General features: G+C 33.0%; 1 protein-coding gene across 2 annotated transcripts in view; it reads right to left on the minus strand.

The window, feature by feature from the left end:
* LOC126976712 (cardioacceleratory peptide receptor-like) overlaps positions 1-21,756 on the minus strand; it is a 137,879-nt gene that overhangs the window by 22,226 nt on the left and 93,897 nt on the right. For both annotated transcript variants that reach the window (XM_050825259.1, XM_050825347.1), the window contains exons 2-4: positions 15,661-15,792; positions 7,561-7,696; positions 670-773 (exon numbers count right to left, since the gene is read on the minus strand). In XM_050825259.1, coding sequence (XP_050681216.1) covers positions 670-773; positions 7,561-7,696; positions 15,661-15,789 — 369 coding nt within the window. In that variant the 5' untranslated portion in view covers positions 15,790-15,792. The remainder of the gene's footprint in view (positions 1-669; positions 774-7,560; positions 7,697-15,660; positions 15,793-21,756) is intronic.

Here is a 21,756-nt window from a genome sequence, read left to right on the forward strand (position 1 = left end):
CGTCGGCCTATTATTTAAGCATAACTGATTTCGCCGCTAATAAATTCAGATTGTGGGGATGATGTGATGATTTGATTGGTACTAACGGTAACTTTTACTTTTCGCCAAACTGTTGCAACAGTTGGCGAGTTTACGTTCTTATACTATACTTGCGTACATCTATAATAGAGTATAATAATTTGATTGTGATACTATCTTATTTAAGCAACAATAATCTTATGTTATATTATGTATATACACACATATGTTACGTAGTTATTAAGAATTTATGAGACTAAATTCTACATAACTCAGCAGAAAGCTAACTCTGTTTACACATATCTTAAACTATACTACTTTTTACATATGAATCTTACTTGGAGACGCTAGACTTGACACATATGTTTCAAAGTGTAGGCAATAATTTAAAATCTGATGACCATTCATAAAGTATATATACGCAGAATAAAGGCTTTATTTTAGTTTTTAGACTTAAATTAGATTGGTTGGTTTCTCTTTCAAGGAAATTATAACTAATCAGGTTTTCTTTACTCATAAAAATTCTCTAATATTTTTAATTACTGTACAGGAAGGGAACCAAGAAACGCAACACAATTCACAATTATGTACCGCTGCCTCAGCGTCCCCTTGAGTATTTAGATAACATAATAAATTGAAGAAAATACTAACCTGAAGAAATTTCACAAGCTTACACATAAATTCTCCCGCTAGCCAAGCTATGGTAATCTTCTGTACTATATCCACGAATACATATATTAGTCCCACGAACAGATCTGAAACAATATTTTGGCGTTAGTCTGATTATGTTTTCGGCACATCACTAGCCATTCTCTAATATCACAGAAATTACAGCTCGACTTTAAAACGACGCTGAGTCAGCTCCTTTTGATAACAATAACTGCTACACAGTACTTTTAAATAAATAACATCCATATATTTTTCATATATAGAGGAATTTTTGCTATTGTATTCTTTATATAAAGGTTTTTTCTTTTTTTCTTAACTCTGTATTTGACACAAAATAAATTTGAAAACAAAATTTATAAACGATGCGGCACTTGAACCCGCGACTTCTCGCGTTCTTCCAACTGAGCCCGACCGTTCGAGTGACGTAAGGTTCATAAATCTTGATATTTCTTGTTCAACTCAAATGGTTGTGGCTGATAACCTGCTCAACCCCAATATTTGCATATTAGGAAATTGACTTGAGACATCGCTCTTTCAAATCTAATAATCTAATCTCACCACTGTAACTCTTTTTTACTTGTATTATTCTGTGTGGTTTGTTTTTGGTATTAATAAAGTTTTCATTCATTTATTCAACACACTGGTTTTGAAGGTTTGGAGAAAATGATTAATTTTTTTTGTATGGATGTCATGAAAGTCTATTAAATATAATATTTATAAATCATAAATTGAATTCAATGAATAAAAAACCTTAATTATAAGTATAATAACAATAAACCACATGTTGTAAATTGGATCACCGCCTTAAAACCGGAATGCAGCAATGAACAAATTCGCCTCCCATTCACTGATTATATGTTCTCATGTAAGTGACGACTGTCTTAATGAGAAATAAAGTTTTTTAAACCGAAATTGATGATTTTATTCATACATTGTTCATTACAGTTACAGTTTTTAACTTGTCCCAAACTAGGTGTAGTGCTAGCAAGCAAACGATATGTTATATCGGAAACAAACAGCCATATTCAACATATAATTTTGCTTACACCTGCCAAGAATCGAACCTGGGATCTCTAGCTCATTTAATATTAGTCTTTAACAGTCTTTGATTTATATAAAAAAACTCAAATAATAATGAATACTTATTATTAATGTCTTACTTTTCATCATATGCCTCCCCAGATTTTTTCACAAATTCGATCTCTAGCTTTGCTAGACTGAACAAATTTGTACCTGCAACTTTTTTAATGTCGTCTTCACATCTACGACGTTGTGTACCCATCTTTTATTTTGTTTTGAATACCACTCTATCACGTCTTTTGCCCAGATGTAGGTTTTTAATATAGTATCTTTGATTCTAAAGTTTCATTAGTTTAGTTCGTTTTTTGCCCTATATTTTAATATTGTTTGTGTTTCAAAGCTATATTAGCAGGTTTCTAGTAACTTAATGTTATACACGGTAGGATACATGAATTAAATATTTTTAGATTTGATTACTTCTAATTGTCATTTACATTAAATTGAATACTACTCTTAAAGCTTCTCATTGTCCTTTAAATTCTTTATGACGGCACTGAGGTCAGTACGATAATGTTTAACATAAAAACATTAAAAGTCTCCGGTACCTACCAAATACAATGTTATACTGAGCTTACAGTAATCCGTGCCTTATCACGGTTGTACAGATTATATAAAACTGTTTATTCATAAAATAACACTGGGAGAATATTCTAACTTCATTCCAGCCAATTTGACCTCTTAATTCAGTTATCACTCGAATATTCCATATAAGAATGGATGAGTGAATTTTCACAAATAGATACTGTCTTGTAGATACTGTCTTGTGCTCATTGACTAACCGAACTGACATTTCGATAGTTGCGCTGTCGTTCAAATTGGACACATGGTTTGTGGTTATGCACGTTGTTAGACACTACTCATTAACACCTTGCCTACTTCAGCAATATCATTGTCAGATATTTCAACCTGTCACAGTTCTCAATTCTCTAATGATAATCTATACTAATATTATAAAGCTGCAGTGTTTGTTTGTATGTTTGAACGCGCTAATCTCTGGTAATACTGGTCCGATTTGAATGATTCTTTCAGTGTTGGGTAGTCCATTTATCGAGGAAGGCTATAGGCTGTTTTTTTTTCAAAATTAGGGATCCGTAATAAAATTGCTATTTTGTAACACAAGGTGTAAAATCGAAAACCTATTTTTGCGTGCGCTGCAAAAACTATTGACAATAGAACAAAATGATGTACAGGCTATAATATAGGCAATATTTTATTACTTCTAAAACTAACGCGTGAATTATACTTTATATGGCAAAACAACGTTTGCCGGGTCAGCTAGTATTTGATAATGAAAAGAAAAAATAATTATTTGATGGCCATTTCTTAGAAGAAATTCACCCTGAACTTGTTAGATAGTGCAAACTTGAGTTTGTAATCACGTTTCTTATTTTTAAGGGAAAGAAAAATATATGAATATATGGGTCAACTGATATTAAAACCGTCGGTCAATATTATTTTGCTTTTAAGATGTACATTATAAGGTAAAGGAATCCGTATTGTGGAGAAACACGTATTTAGAGAGTTAAGATATATTGCTGTGAATAATACACAGATTACACCTATTTGGAAAATCTTTAGAAGGAATATCGTATACAAATACAAAAGAAGATCCAAATGATTACAGCCATTTGGTACAAAAATATGCACATACAATGTATTATTCGTTTAATATTCTAACTGAAAATATGATTTTTAAGTGATATCCCTCATTTCTGGGATGAAATATACAAAATTAATTTGTACCAAAATTCATGGACGTTGCGGGACTCGCACCCGCGCCACTCGGGTTCCGTCCAACACAAGACGTACTTATTTTTTGGTTGGCTTAGTTGGTAAGACCGCTCATACAGAACCCGACGGGCGCGGGTTCGAGTCCCGCATCGTCCATGAATTTCGGTACAAATTAATTTTGTAAATATGATACCAGAAAAATCAAGAAACTAGAAATGATATTCTGCGTCCACCAACCTCCACTTAAATATTATTTTTATATATAGAATTTTCTTTCTGATATATTTCTAATAGATCTTTCTGATCACGAGCTCACAAGATGATTATACTAAAATATTGTTTACATAATATTTCTATTTTAAAACAGGCGTGCGTTGTTATTTTTTACCGGGAATCAAGATATTAGTTTATTTCTTGTTTTAATTATTTACTTTTGTGGTACTACTACGCTTACATCTTCAGTGCCAAATTATATAACCAAAATATTCTTAGGCTGATAATATTAGTACCTAAGATAGTAACAAATTCCAAAGAATTCATCTCGTTAGTTTTGGAGTACCCCAAATGCTCTATTGCTCTAAAATTGTTCAGCATGTATTTTACTGTTTTTTTTTTTTATTTTGTAAAACTAACTTGAAGGATACACGACGTAAATATTTGTAATCTAGCACACTGTTGAGAGACAATAAATATTTTTTGAGTTATTTCTAAGTTTATAGCAAGGGCTATAACGAATATCTTACATAAGTATAGACTTATGAACTAAATAGACAGACACTTTGTACAGACATATTTCTATTAAGGTAGTTTGTAAAAATTATCAGGATTACCACAATATGTTAGCTCAATTTATTTAATTCACAGGTGTGGGAGATATTCAAGCAACTGCAGCCCTTGAATTGTGACTTAGTGACACATACCCTTCTTACAATCGTTTCGAGAGGTGAAAGTGAGATGAGGATAACATAAACAGCACCTTCAAACAAAGATCATGCTTTTCTGTAACGTGGATACATTAATGGTATCGATATAGCATGATTACCTATATAACATCAAATAATCTCCAAGCTTAGCAAACGGAGTCAAAAAATGTATTGTGTTCCTTCATCCATCAATCTATTCAGCTCGTTCGCCTTTTGAGATTACATTTTATAAATGGATCTTACTTTACCCATTCAGATAAGAAAATATTACAAAGCGCATGATAATTGTGGTTCAGTGAACACGCTATGTAACAGAAAAAACTAAAATATTAAGAATTATGCTATGAGAATGGGAGGAATGGTTTGTAAATACCTAAAAGTTAGCCCACGAGGTTTTTTTAGAATGAAGCTCCTTAAAAGGCATAAAAGGCATTTAGTTTCTCAATAGTGTCTCCTATAGAATAGTTTTTGATGTCTAATAAAACGGTACCAACACTTCGAAAACAAATGGTGCGCTGAGAGAGAAGAAATGGCTTAAATTTAAAAATAAATAAAAAATTTAAAATGTTGTGCTTTGTTATTGCTGTTGCTATAAAATATATCTAGTACCATGATGATCGCTTAGATATTTCTCTGTTATATTAGTATATACTAAGAATCAGACATGAAAGATGCGCATTGTTCGCAGCGGAATACCTATTGCTAAAAATCGAAAGTTTACTTAATTTACAGCTCATCAAATATTTTCAAGCTCCGTCTATCATTTTATTTTGGTCTGCGGCTTTGTAGTTCTCGATGTATTAACGAAGTGTTGAAAGCGGATCAAACAAAATACATCGGTGTAGTGTAATCTATAACATTTTTTATATTTTCCGGGTGTATTACCCAATCGTTTTGTTAGTAAACATTACTGAAGGTTGCAATGATATTGAAATGATTATGTACACATGTCAATAAATTTGAAGTGTCTGTACGTCATATTTTTTATGAAAATAAGGGACGAGACGAGTTGAACGTTCAGCTGATGGTAATCGATACGCTACATTGCCCTGTCCAGTACAATGCAGTGCCGGTCAGGATTCTTGAAAGACCCAAAACTTCTAAGCGGCACTACAACTGCACTCAAAATCTTGAGATATAAGTTGTTAAGTCTCATTTGCCCAGTAATTCCACTAACTACGGCGCCCTTCAGACCGAAACACAGTAATGCTTACATATTATTGCTTCACGGCAGAAATAGGCGCCGTACAAGTCTATAATAGCTCAGATTGGACATTGGGCGATCCGGAAAGCAGCAAACCCCGGTTCGAATCCAGATGTTTTTTTTTGTGCAAGTTTTGTACACTCTTAAAAATCGTCGTCCAGGTACTTAATTTAAATAGCACAGATATTTGCTTAAAATATCGTCATATGAGAATATTATCGATGTTAGTAAAATTAAATGAGTTGTCAAGCTGTTCCACAAGAGCTTTATTTAAAGCTCTTAACAAAACATGTGCTGTAATGCATTTTCCGCGTAGGATATTAACTCACACGTATTGTATTGTGTAAAAAGTTGAAAAGGCTCTTTAACTCACAAATGATCAGTGATTGTGCGAGGTTTTTCTCAATATTAGGCTCAAATAAACTCTTTTATTATTGAATTTATACTCTATGGAATAAATTGTTGTTTTTTTTAAAGTGATAACTCTCACTTCTGGGATTAATTATAGATATAAATTTTGTACCCACAAATTTATGAACGATGCGGGACTCGAACCCGCGACCTTTCGGGTTCCGTCCGAGCGCTCTTTTTCAACTGATCTTCCTGTAACCTATTTTGATTGACAATTCTTAAACAGTCACGCTTAGAATTACCTCCTCGTTATTTTGAATATTATACTTGTTAAAGAAAACATTGGAAAATTAAAATTATTCACGCATTCTCGGGCTGCCATGTATCTAAACGCTATTATTTTGGTGTTATTGCAAAAAAATATTTAAACATAGCGATGCTTAAAATAATTTTTATTGTTATTATTTGGCTTAGACACGTGTTTTGTTAGACAGTGACCTAACCATAACAACGTCAGTTACTTAACAATAACGAATTCATCTATTACAAAACATTGTTTTGCTTGTGTTTAACTAAAACGTCGTTGAACATAACATAAACTGAAGTGTACAGGAACAAATAAATGAACGGAACGCAATTTTTGTCAGCTGTTATGTATACGTCATCATATAATCTAAATCTTTCATATGATTAAGATCTATCCGTTAGACTGAACCACCTTAGACAAGCTTCGACTCGTGTTTAAATTTATACACAGCTTTGTAATCGATCATTGTTAAAACAAGTGTTCAACACATGTTTAACTTTAAGAGTTATAGACCGCTAACAGTCCATAGTAACCGATAAAGGGATTCCGTTAGTTATCGACTACCTAACACTAAAATTATGGCTAAAAACTAACGATTTGCTTCCATTACCACTACCACTACTTACTACCATTCTGCCCTGTAACTTGAATAGTGAAATTTATTAAATTTTACGTCTATATTCTATTACCTACCAAAGTCTATAAAAAGCTATCGCCATGAGTTTCTGATATTAACTTTACTTTATACTGCTTCGCGTTTCCGAGAAAATGTTCTCGTCAGACAAACAGTATTCCGATGTATTTATGTCAAAATAATAAATGAATATATTTTGTAGTGTAAACACTGTTTAAGTCTTTACGGTTTTTCACAATTAATTAAATAGTAACTCAAGAGTGCTTTCGTATTCCAAACCTGTATAGTGCTATTAGAGAAAACTTACGTATCTGTCAACAATTTTTTGTAATTTACAACTATGACTTTTTGAATTGTGTAGTTATTTGACTAGAAGTACATTATTACCGCTTCAAAAGCAGAAAAAGGCGCCGTTGTGGTACCCATAATCTAGCCGGCATCTTGTGCAAAGGGGCCTCCCACTGGTGTTGCAGTTATAATAACAATATGAATCTAATATGGTGCGTTCCCAGCACCCAGACGTGGATTAGAATAATACAACTATGACACAAATTAAATATGAAAACAAAATTTATGAACGATTCGGGACTCGAACCCGCGACATCGCTTAAAAATAGCAAACTGTTTAGATTTTCAAGTTTACCTGCTATCGCCAGTTGCATTATGAAGAAGTTCATTCTACTTTTTCTGGCGTTGGTGCATAGCAGTGCTGCTATCACAGATGTGTTGAGAACCACGATCAGAACAAATAACACCCACATGACTGGGAATTGTATCGACTGAAACAATAAACGTATGCACATTAAAATTGAGAAAACGACAAAAATATTAATTTAAAATAAACTACTAGCTAGTGTGATTACACAATGTTTATTGACAACAGAGTTTATTTTTTGGTGGTATTAAATGATCACATTCTCTTGCAACACCAGACGAATCACAGGAGCGTTGCCGGCTTTTAAGGAAGGTGTACGCGTTTTTTGAAGGTACCCATGTCGTATCGTCCCGGAAACACAGCACAAGGTAGCTCATTCCACAGCTTTGAAGTACGTAGACGAAAGCTCCGCTCTTTGAAAAGCGCACTGTGGAGGACCGCCACAAATCCAGATGGTGGGGATGAAATCCTAACTTGTGGCGTAACAGCTCAACAGCAAAACAGCTCTTCGGAACTCTCCCCGTGATAAATACTATAGAAGACACACAGTGGAGTGACGGATCTTCGCAACGCCAAGTGATCCAGCCGTTCACAGAGAACTGAGTCATTACATCTATCTCAAGCATAACATCCTATATCCATATTAATAATTTAAAAAATTGTCAATTATAAAGCGGTAATGTAAAAGCTAGTTATTAAAATACGTATAATTAATTCCTTTTCATTGTATTACTACATATTATAAAATCATTCAGAAATACCATTTTATTTCATTTTAAACTCATTAGCTTTAAAAGGCATAAAAAGGCATTTATTTTCTCAAAATTGATTCCTTTAGAATTCTTTTTGATGTCATTTCTTATACCACTAGATACTACTACCGCTTCGGAAACAAATGGCGCTCTGAGAGAGAAGAAGCGGCGCAAGAAACTCTCCCAGCATTCTTTTTTTGCGCTCTTTTCAATAAAAATATACAATATTGTATAGTCGCTATAAAATAATCACAATCTAGTCCCAGGCTGTCCGATCATTTAGATATTCAGCAGTGGAGTAATAGGATTTACGACAGAGCCATTTTTTTATAAAACATTTAAATTTATTTATAGATAATGCCTGAACAGTGGCTGGGACTTTATTGTAGAAGTGTATACATTTACCCTTAAAGCTATTATGTATCTTATGATTATCCTTTGATTTCACATTTCGGATGGCTGTAGACTGCATTTTTCCCGAATACTTACATCATTTTTTTTCTATTACAGAACAGCGTCAGTCGTGTTTGCTAGTATACATATACAAAAAACAGAGAACTTTGAAACGAGAATTAATATTAATCACGGCACATTATTAATATTTGACGTGGCAAAGCCTCTACAAAAAAAGAAAAATTCCCTCCGAGAATATTCCTTTTATTTTTATATTCGATTAAAATTTTTATTCTGTTATATGAGATAGCTATATATAAAAAAGCTGCTAGATATATATAAAATTATCTTTATTTTATGTATTCATTATCCATTAACGATATTATTTAGTATTAAATGTATTCGATTTTATACCTTTAAACATTTGAAACTATTTGAGTAATGAAATAATGAATAACAATACGTGCATTTTAATTGTCTACGTGCTTGGGTTCGCAATATAAAATAAATATTTACTACATTCTACATCAAACAAAGAATTGATGGTTATATCGTAAAACTGTGATTACATCTATAATTACACGACAAAATACATTATCAAGTCAACAACCTTTATCAGATGTCGTATTTAAATAGCTTCCGAACCACATTTTCGTATATATTTAGTAACAAATGAGTACGACAGCGATATTTATAACTCACGACCTACATACGATTATCGGCTTCTAGAAATTTTTTGACCGTGACTAAAAAAAGATTATTGATTGATCTACATAAAATTCGTAGAAACGCAATGCGATTCAACGAATAAGAATATTATAAAATTGTAATTAAATCTAGATACTATTTAATGATATGAAAATATTTGCGGGTATGTAAGGGGTTAATAAACTTATTTAATAATTGTATCTACATAATAAGTTTATTATTATTATAAAATAGAAAGAAAACACTCACGCCTTACTCCCGTCGGGGTAGGCAGAGACAATGGAATGGCCACTTGCTTATATCCTTACAAACGCTTCCTCTACATTTATTACTCTTTTCATACATGCTCGCTGGTTGCGGGTGCTTCGTTTTGCCTTATACTTTGACTTTAAAAAAAAAAATAGTTTATCGACGGACGTTCTACGAGGTCTCCCGCAACCGACTTGCCCACAATTCTATCTACTTAAATAATATAAACTTTTCTAAAACTTACTGAATTCTAGAAAGATCGCTTTAATAAATATAGATTATGTCAGATAATAAGCAACAATAGAAATAAACTAATTCTAATCAACTAGAAATTAAATAACAATAACGGTACAAAATAAAATAAAATAATATAGCTGAAGTTTTATTTTAAATTCTTAATATAACTCCATTACTCAAAGCTGTTTCCGAATATATAACATTCATAACTTTTCCTACACAGTTTATTACTAATATATATTTTCTGTTGTATAAGATTTATTGCCTTGTTATTTTTATGTTAAAGAAACCAAGATGAATTGAAAACTATATTGACTTCAATGTAACTCTAAAGACTTAGATTGTCGTCGTATCGCATGGTATAATTATCATCAATGGAATGCGTGGTGCAATAAATTTCGGCGTATTGACAGCAAGTCGCGTGAAAAACTACGACTGTGGGCCAAAAGCCAATTATATCTACTAATGACTCGTTAACTATCCCCTGAAGGTGTCACAAGAAATTGTTGGATTTACAGTAATCGTAACCATACGTTCACGACACTTAAATGTAATTACGGTTTTTTAAGTTTTTGTGATGTTACAGCAATTAATATGTCTTGAAATTGTCGTTTTTATATTCAGGTATCTGAATTTGATTTCGATATTATCATAATACCCTTTACTATTTATTTATTTATGAACTACCAACAGAATTACATGTGATACATTAACATTAAACAAATCTTAGGTGCTAGGGATACACATAATTATATTTAAAGGCAGTTACAGCATGTACACAAATACAAGTCGTACAGAAAGTTAAAATTTAGATCATAAGTAAAGGCTAAATAAAGTTATGTAAATGTTAAATTTATACAATTACAGGTATAAAAAATAAAAATACAAGAATGATGATGATGAATATGAATGATGCAAGTTGAAAGAAACGTTTAATAATGAAATGTATCTATATCTGTTTTAAGGATTGATTTAAAGAAAATAATTAAATTTTTTCTTAAAAATGGAAAGCCTAGGCGAAACGTTCCTCTGCCTTTTTGCACTCGTTCTTTTAATTTGTCCCGATATTTTCCATTCAGATATTCTGACCTTCAGGGATTATCATACTTTGAATTAAAATATTCGAACTACAAATGATGGCAAAAGAGAATCAATATCTATGTGTTACACAAATTAAATTTGAAAAAATAATGAACGATGCGGGACTCCAACCCGCGACCTCTCGCGTTTCGTGCGAGCGCTCTTTACACTGAGCGAACCGTTTAAGTGACGTATCGTTGATAAATCTTGTATGTCTTGTTCAACTCTCAGGTTGTGGCTTCACCTACAGGGTCTACTTTACACCTGCATGTTAGGAAATTGACTTAAGATGTCGCTCTTTCAAATCTAAAAAATTGTTATTTGAAAACAAAATTTAATTTGTCTGATTAATCCCAGAAGTCAGAATATCTCTTTAAAAATAACAAATTGTTTAGATATAATATGTGTTCTATATATCGTACTTATTAAGGAAGGGTAGGTACGGTCACAAAGATTATATTAGATCTTAAATGATCTTCTTTTCTTCTATCCTATGACGCTGTCGGTCAGAGGTTCAGGTCTCGTTAGGAGACGAGCTACGGCTGTGAGCTAATAAGTTTTTAGCCTCCATGGTGCCGACTCTTTGGTCCGAATGCTTAAACTAACAAACCAACGGAATAGAGGAACTTTAAGGAGATGGGCCCTTTCATCACAGCCTTAAAAAATAAAACCATTTCCTTCCTCTCGAAAATAATGTACAAATAAATTTTGTTACTACATTTGCGAATATTGGGCAAGTAATAAACCGAACTGGCATTATCAGGCCCAATGTCATTACCCTAACACCTGTCCATTATACGATTAAAACCTTTTAGCTTTTATTATACCCTAATCCATGTGTGGGCGTGATTTACATTACGTTTGTAGCAACTGTTTATTTTACGTTCTCTACTTGCCCTGAGAATAGTTCTACAAAGTATGTTTTTTTATCGAAGAGCACATTTGGTCAACTGATTGTATGTGCTTACAGCGGTCTACACTCTCTTGTAACACCAGAGGAATCACAGGAGCGTTGCCGATATTATGAAGCGTCGAATAAACGAACATATGAATTCGAAAACCGAGAACACATTTATACTTGACGGGCGAGGATCGAACCAGAGGAACTGAGATTCAATGGATTCAATGGTTCCACTCGTTGCACAAACAATGATTTATAGAGCAACCAACAAATTAGACTCTAAACTTATTCTTTTTTTTAAATTAAGGGACGAGACGAGTAGGACGTTCAGTTGATGGTACTTGATACGCCCCGCCCATTACAATGCAGTGCCGCTCAGGATTCTTGAAAACAAAAAAATCTGAGCGGCAATACAATAGCGCTCGTCACCTCGAGACATAAGATGTGAGGTCTCATTTGCCCAGTAATTTCTCTAGCTACGGGGCCGTCAGACCGAAACACAATAATGCTTATACATACTGCTTCACGGCATAAATAGGCGCCATTGTGGTACCCATAATCTAGTCGGCATCCTGTGCAAGGAACTTCCCACTAACGAACTATGATGCACACATATGTAAAAAGTAATATAGTAACAGTTAATTCAATTAAAACTTATCAATGCATGCATAATAATTTAAAACTACATTTTTTTATGAAAAAGGAGGAAAAAAGAGCGTAAGGGTCCTTGTGTTAAGTGATTATCACCGCCCACATTCTCTTGCAAAATCAGAGGAATCGCAGGAGCCTGCCGGCCTTTAAGGAAGATGTACGCGCTTTTTTTGACGGTATCTATGTCGTATAGTCGAGAAAACACTGCGAAAGGAGACTCATTTCATAGTGTGGTTGTACGTGGTAGAAACAGCTCTTCGGAACACTCCCCGTGATAAATGCGGTAGAAGACACACAATGAAGCGACGTCTCCACGCAACGTCAGGTGATCGAGCCGTTCACAGAGCACTGGGTCCGCGTCAATTCGAGCAGCTCTACGTTGCACGCGGTCAAATGTTTCGAGCTGATACTGGGGTGCATACTACGCTATAAGTCGTATATTTAATTCGAGATCAAAAATGTAAACAATCATGTTGCCATCTAAAAATAATAACCTTTTCCATTGTGTGTGTTGACATATACTAAAATTATAAAAATAAATATTGCACAACGTTTTCTATTTTTTTTATGGAATAGGAGGACAAACAAGCGTACGGGTCACCTGGTGTTAAGTGATCACCGCCTCCCATATTCTCTTGCAACACCAGAGGAATCACAAGAGCGTTGCCGGCCTTTAAGGAAGGTGTACGCGCTTTTTTTGAAGGTACCCATGTCGGATCGTCCCGGAAATACCGCACAAGGAAGACCATTCCACAGTTTTGTAGTACATGGAAAAAAGCTCCTTGAAAACCGCACTGTGGAGGACCGCCACACATCCAGATGGTGGGGATGAAATCCTAACTTGTGGCGTGTCGTACGAAGGGAGGAATTCGGCGGCAGGAATCAGGTTAATCAGCTCTTCGGAACACTCCCCGTGATAAATGCGGTAGAAGACACACAATGAAGCGACGACGTCTCTACGCAACGCCAAGTGATCCAGCCGTTCACAGAGCGCTAGGTCCCTTTTCTCATTTCTCATATAGCATAAAATACATCCGAAAATTAAAATGTAAATTGTTTGTGCAAACTTTGATTTGACACTGGCATTAAGATAGAAGCTCTAAACATTTGGCTCGTCTACAGAAGAAAAACGTAAGTAATGTTACAAAAAATTTTGTTCGTAGTGACAGGTATGACTAAGTCTTATTAAATTATCTATTTTTTGTTTGGTAACCAATATCTGAACAATATCTGAAACTCAATTTTTTTTGTTCATCAAATCCGTACGTAATCCATACATACGGATAGGTCTTCAAAAATGATATTGAGGTTTCTAATTTTTTTTGAACTGAATAGTTTGCATAAGAAGCACTTCTAAAGTAGTAAAATAACATGTGTCCAAATTAAATTCACTTATGTACCACCGACAAAATTGATTCATGGCCCAAATTGCTGATAATTCTTTTTAAATCATAAATAGCATTATCAAGAATATAATGTAGGACCTAGGTTATAAATAGCGCGAATAAATTATGCGTTAATTATATAAAAGTAGCATTACAGATATCATAAAGCCTTGGCTAGATTGTATCTAATTGCAACCGTGCCTTAACATCTATAAAGCAGTGTTCATCATATTTTTATCATTAGCAGAAGCACTGCTCTTAAGAATCATTGTAATTGAAGAAGGATAGTACAAGATTAAGTAACTAATTAAATTCTCTTTTAGGCACGGTAAGGTTTCTGTAATGATGAACTCGGAATCTAGTTGAAAACCTTTTAGTTTTATTAAGGTTTATTATGTAAAGCATTAAATCTTTGCGGGAATTCTTAGTGATGATTCTGGGGTTTTCTTAACTATTATTTCGGTAAGTTCTCATTATACTTAACGTAATAAGTAAATTGATATACAAGAGGTAGACATTGTAATAGCCTTTGTAATCATGACATAACAAAAAGTGGAATAGTTTCTAGTGATTTCTTTGCGCATCCGGTTGGAGTATTCTAGGGTTCCGTATTTATGTTAAAGTAATTTTTTAAATTATGTCTCTCCAAATTATTTTACTAGTATGAATTTCCCATATTACTTAATGTTTAATGCTCCTACAAATATTTTTATTTTGTGACTTAGTTGTATTAAGCGAAAGTCGCGTATGTCATGACGTTAAAAAGGCATAAAAAGGCATTTATTTTCTCAAAATTGATTCCTTTAGAATTCTTTTTGATGTCATTTCTAATAAATACTAGATACTACTACCGTTTCGGAAACAAATGGCGCTCTGAGAGAGAAGAAGCGGCGCAAGAAACTCTCCCAGCATTCTTTTTTTGCGCTCTTTTCAATAAAAATATACAATATTGTACAGTCATTTTTATCGCTATAAAATAATCACAATCTAGTCCCAGGCTGTCCGATTATTTAGATATTCAGCAGTGGAGTAATAGGATTTACGACAGAGCCATTTTATTATAAAACATTTAAATTTATTTATAGATAATGCCTGAACAGTGGCTGGGACTTTATTATAGAAGTGTATACATTCACCCTTAAAGCTATTATGTATCTTAAGAAGCCTACTAGAATTAGTTACAAGCAATCCCTTATTTCTAGTGTTATAATAATGAAAATCACTATTAAGAGCAAAAAGGTGACGATTTTTGTTTGAGTATCACTTTCACTGTAACTGTTAAACGACTTTCTTGCTGCTTCTTCTCGTTAAGGCTCATTATTTCCGAAGTGGTAGTAGTTGGAAAACTGTTTAATAACTCTTAACATTCATAAGTGGCATTTCTTTATATAACTTTGATGAAGTGATTTTGTATAATGCACGATATTTTATATTTAATAAATAAATCATTCACTCATCAAAGATCGTATTCGAAAAGAAAGTGTTTTAATACGTAATCAGTAAGAAGAGACAAAACATGTCTCTGTAGGCATTAATGTCGCATAAAAGAGAGAAAAAACAAACTTTTTATAAAATATTGCAATTTCAATAACCCGAATAAAATTTTTTTTAAATCGATCTCTTTTTTACAAATAAATATTTATTTAAACATACAAAAATACAAATGTTTTTTTTTATTTGTAACATTAGCATAGGAGTATAGATATATAAATAAAGGTACTTGTACACTTACGTCATAGAAGTAGTACATGTTGAGGTTGTCGGTAACATTCTTGGTGTGGTTCACATGGCCGGGGTACAGAGTGGTGATGAGTGACCCGGGGGTTGACCGTTCCATCTCCTCTATTATATCTGGCTCCATGTTCTGTAACAAATAATATTACATTTCATTTATTGACGACTAAAGTATACAAAGTTTTTGGATTATATATTATAAGTAAACTAATAATTACATAAAATGAGAATTTTCTATCCAAATAAATGGAGACCCGTTTTTTTCCTTCGGTTATACTGCGAAAGCTGGATCGGAATCTATATATTATATAAATATTAATTGCTGTTTGTTAGTCTCGCTAAAACTCGAGAACGGCTGGACCGATTTGGCTAATTTTGTTCTTGAATTATTCGTGGAAGTCCAGAGAAGGTTTAAAAGGTGAATAAATAAGAAAATGCTCGGAATTAAATAAAAACAACAATTTTGGTTTTCCTTTGATGTGTCCCCTGTCGTTCAGAAATCAAATTGAAAGAATAGTTTAAAATGAATAACTTACTAGAATTTATATCTTTCTAACTTTCTCAGGAGGTAAAAAATAAACTTAATTTTATATACAGAACAACGTCTGTCGGGTCACCTAGTAATATATATATCATTAGATCCATTTCATTACACGTGACAGAGCATACAATGTGCGGGCGCGGGTACTTAATTTATATGGCAATACAACGTTGGGCTTGTCAGCATTTGTATTAAATAAATGCAGTAAGTTAAATAATGTAACATTATTTGTCTCAAAAGTTGAGCTTAAAAGAGATAAAAACTGTTTTTGAAGTCGGTTGTTTTTGGTTTAAATTTTTTTGTATTCTAACACTGTTAAAGTTTGAGGGTGCTAATAATTAAAATACACAAAACGACCTCTTCAATGATATCGCTAAAAAATATCATCGTATTCAACAAGCTATATTATTATGCAAAATACTAAAAACACTTTTTTGATGTTAAGATTCTTACAACTTTAAAAAGACAAATACTGCGTCATGAAAATAACCCACGGCACATTACGCTTCGGGAATGGCCATCATAAACAATTTTGACCGCTACATCAGTCAGTTTAGAACTTTATGAAGCTAATCTTACTGCCATTCCCATTATTACTGATGTTTTATTATTTGATTATCTACTAGCTGACCCGACAGACATTGTTCTGTATATAATAAATAAAATACTGTTTTGAATTTGTCAATAATATCTCATACACTAAGATTTTTTTCATTAAATGTGTTGTTATTTGATGAATTTGTTTCACAGCAGAACTATTAAAACGTATGTCAATAAATTCTCTCATAGAAAATGTATGTCAATACAAAACAAATATTGGAAATAATAGTATATTAGGCACCAAGGGAGAAAAGTAAGTCATTCTCAACCGCAGAATATTGTCAATCGCGGGTGGCAATGTCCTACTTACCACACGTGATGCGTTTACCTTTTTTTCCCACCTGGATGAAAAACTCGCTTTAAGTCCCTAGTACGAGGGACAAAAGTCATCTTGCCGGGCGAGAATCGGCAACTTTATACCACAATCGAAATAAAAGCCATCCTATCTTTCAAGTTGTACTAAGCTGCACTCCATAAAGTAATCCCCATTAAAATGCGTTCATTAATTTAGTTCTTCCCTGGGAACAAACATCAGGACACTGGAAAGATATATTATTACGAAAAGCGAAAACTTTGAACCCGTTTTCCAAAAAGAATGCGCGAACGGATGAGCGTGAAATTTGACACAGTCAAAGTTTATATGGAGGAGAAGAGCATAAAACTATTATGTTACATAAAATACGTAAAAATAAATCCTTATAAAAAAATTAAATTAATTTAAAATAAATATTACACACTACTGCCTGAATGAAACAACATAACAAACATTATAGAGATCTTTGACAAATAAACCTTTTTAAAGTTCAAACTTAATAATTAAATGAATTATGATCGAATTTCAAGCTCAGGGCAGTCGCCATGTAGTCAGGGATATATTTGAAGTAATAAATTGGACGTAATTCCAGAAAAACGTTCCAAACCACAATAATGTCGAAATTGAGTTAAGAACATAAAACTGACCACGTGATTCACATTACCGGACTAACAAAATATGGCAGCTCTAATGTCACTCTTTAAATGACATCATGACTTAGTAGCCCAACCCATGTGGGTTGGAAAACACTAATATTTATTAAACTCTAAACAAGAATTCCTTAAAACGTGATGTTTGTGCATTGGAACGTTTTTCAGGAACTACGTCCCATTATAAGTAATAAAGAATTTTCTCAACGAAATTATTCGATTGTTTATTACAATGCGAATATCACTACTATAAATGACAGCTCAAGTAATAACGAGTAACTAGGGTCTAAACTAAGTCAGATGTATGTATCCAAAGTGACTCCAGGTTGATCCGATTCAGACTTTAAATTTCAGTGGTTTTTCAAGGTTTTTACGAGTACAAGTACGTAATAAATACAAATTTTATTTCACATTAATTGAAGATTTTTCTGTAGTTAAACTTTTTTTTTTAATTTTGGTTACAAATTTAATTTAGATATGGTAACAGGTAAAAGACCAAAAAAATATTGTATTTAGAAATCCAACGTTAAATAAAAGTATTTTATTTGAAATTGTCTATTAGTTACATTATTTTTTTCTATTTAACTTATAGTTCCGTGGAATCCACAATTATACTCGTGTTCTGAAAATATTATAATATTCAACATAGAATTTCGAGCCAAAAACCAATGATAGCCACGTCAACAATATTATCAATCACAAAGTTTTCAGCTTATCTCCAGGAAGAAGGAAAACTATCTGAGTGATAAGAATTATTTATGTGTCCAGCAAATATTCGTAACATTTTTATTCTATGGTACTAAACGAGGAGTTACTTATAATTATTGTCTACCACGGACGAGTAAAAAAGGAAGGACTCCTCGTCGTGATATTAGCAAGTGAGGCACCGTTATGCTAGTGTGTGTGTGGTTACGGGGATACTAGTTATACAATTTTTTCTCCTTTAAATAATCATATATGGCCACAAATACATATATATCATTGTTTTTACACTTTATCACAACGCACGGCGGCATTTTTACAATATTTTATTGAGACGCAAACTGATCTGTCACAAACGATGACAATTCTCATAATGGCCGCCTATCGGCCTGTAGTAGTGTAGTGTCCTTATTTTTGTACTAGTCCGTGTTATCTACTAGCTTTAAGCCTTCATCAACTTCCCAAAGGGTAACCAATTGGACCAATAATAATAAAATTTTTGAATTTGAATATTGAACATTAAGGGACGAGACGAGCAGGACGTTCAGCTGATGGTAATTGAGACGCCCTGCCCATTGCAATGCAGTGCCACTTAGGATGCTTGGAAAACCTAAATTCGAAGCGGCACTACACTGCGCTCGTCACCTTGAGACATAAGATTTTAAGTCTCATTTGCCCAGTAATTTCACTAGCTACGGCACCCTTCAGACCGAAACACAGTTGTGCTAACACAATGCTTCACGGCAGATATAGGCGCCTTTGTGGTTCCCATAATATAGCCGGCAACCTGTGCAAAGGAGCCTCCCACTGGTAAGGTGTGTATTAATAGCGTACTAATATGCCATATGTACTAACGTAGTAACGAAAACGAGACTCCACTAGGACATATGGACCACCGACATAGGATATAATATCACTTATTGAAACCCATAAACTACCATCCATTCCAAAAGGTATGCGTCAGACCTGAGAAGAACGGACGCAACAAACTCAGCGGGCTTCTTTGGTTAGTATGTAAAATCGTACAATAAAATTTATTATTTAATAGCCTGATGGCAGTCGCTTCGTTCCCAATCTATGGTATCATTAAGAAAGTCATTTATTTTATAGTTTTACCACACAAACGTTTTTTAACAATTCCTTGAATTTCGTAATACATTTGTTTTGAACATTTTCTGGGATCTTGTTGTAAAAGCATATGCAACGCCCCACAAAAGACTTACCAACTCGACTTAGCCGACTAGTAGGCATTATAATGATGTTTGTTCCTGGTGTTAACACATATGGTTATGACAGTTTCTAGCAAAGTCACTTATGTACAGACATTACATTATCAAGAATATATTGAGATACAACAGCCAAGTTTTCTTTTTCTTTTAATATTGCTCTCAATGATAACTTTTCTCTCAATTCTAATTACTTTATTTACAATATTTTTAATGACGATTCAAAAGCGCTTAGTTTATGCCTAACTTAATAAAGATTTATTTAAGATTAAGATTTATTTGACTTTAACAGTGTCTGTCGTGTATTTTGGGCATATTTTAATTTCAGCCTTAAATCGACGGTCAATTCGTTGGGTCACAAATTACCAATTTCCTAGTTCTATACTACGAAAAGAAATAAACTACACTTTGTCCCCAATGTTATTGAATGTCGTACAGAATGAGTTACATTCTTGTTATATTTTACAAAAAGCAATAAGTGCCTAAGCTAACAGTGACAGATTTATTGGAATGTCCCTTAACCTGATCAAATAAATTCGCTTTATTTCTGAATCTATATTGGAATTTTTTTCGGACGAGAAATAATAAAGCTAATCTAAATATCATACTTAAAACGAATATATTTACTTAGTATCCAGTTTTTAAGAAATCATAACATAGTAAATTAAACATGAAAATTAATATACTCGTGGTTTTCGGGTCACTGGAGTTTTTTTATGATTATATAAATGAAAGTTTAAATTTTAGCATAATATTATGTGTTTTGGTCAGATTTATTAAATTTTTGAAGTACTAAGCGCTTTATTTTTTGGGTATTGAATGAGACGTCACGCTCGGATACATAACGGTCGTTCCAGTAAAGTCGGCTTGAGTCGAATAAGGTAGCGCGATCAGTCAGAGCAAAATCTATGAAAATGCACAATTATTATTATTATTATTTTGTTTACATCAGTTTACTTTTAAATATATTTATACGTCAATTTAAAAAGTTTAGTAGCAAAGACTTTTCGTACATAGAATAAAATCGGATAGGTTTTAAACGACGTTACGTCATATCACTGAATTCTTTTAAATTATAGTAAATCACATATAACTACCAGTTATAATTTAATTATTGTCAAAACTTGAACTTTAAGAACTTGAAGTTTGAAAGTGGTAGCTCATTTCCAATAAACTACTTTCCACTCTAGAATCATAGTGTAAGAACTATTATTTCGTATTATCAATCTCGCTGGTATAAAGTTTTTTTTTCTGTCGTGTGGTCTTATATGTCTCTCACATACTATTGTTTTGGTTATGTCGATAATTTTTGAAACAAAAACAGATGAAACCCATTGGAAATGGAAGAGAATATAACAAAAAAATATAAGAAAAAATACATTACGGGTGATCTGAGGTCGGGAATTGGAAAGAAACACAGAGAAAGTACACCAACTTTAAGAAAAAAACTGATATTTTGACGGGTGAATTTTCGATTGAAAAAAAGGGTTAATTTTCGATTATAAAATAAGTGTCTTATTTCGATTCTAATCACAATGTATTTGGGACATAAAAAGGTAACTTTTCCCCAAACTTCACGAATTTTTTTTTTTGTAATAGATAAAAATAAATTTTGAGCTTATGTAAAAAAAGTGTGTACACAAAAGTTGTAGATTTTTTTATTACTTACTTATGTAGAACTTGTACTTTTGCTGAAAATCGAGATAGGCCATTTTTTACCCTTAAACACCCCCTCTTTTCCACGTCCCGACCTCAGATTGCCGGTTATTTATTCTCCCTTTAAGTTTTGTTATATTCTCTTCCTTTTCCAATAGGTTTCATCCTACTATAATTTTTTTCATTTTTTATCATTTTCAAAAGCTTCAAGCACTGTTCTAGTAAGTATAATTAATAGTTATTTATGCAACTGTTTTGTAATGAGAGGTATTTAAGCTTGAATGCGGGTTTATCTACACGAGGCGAAGCCGAGTGTGATAATAGTATCACATGTGTGTTTTAATACCTAATTATCAACAATTGCATACAAGACTTTATCTACATCCAGAATATGAATCTTTCAAAG

This window comes from Leptidea sinapis, chromosome 1 (genome assembly GCF_905404315.1).
Source record: "Leptidea sinapis chromosome 1, ilLepSina1.1, whole genome shotgun sequence".
Classification (NCBI taxonomy): Eukaryota; Metazoa; Arthropoda; class Insecta; order Lepidoptera; family Pieridae; genus Leptidea; species Leptidea sinapis.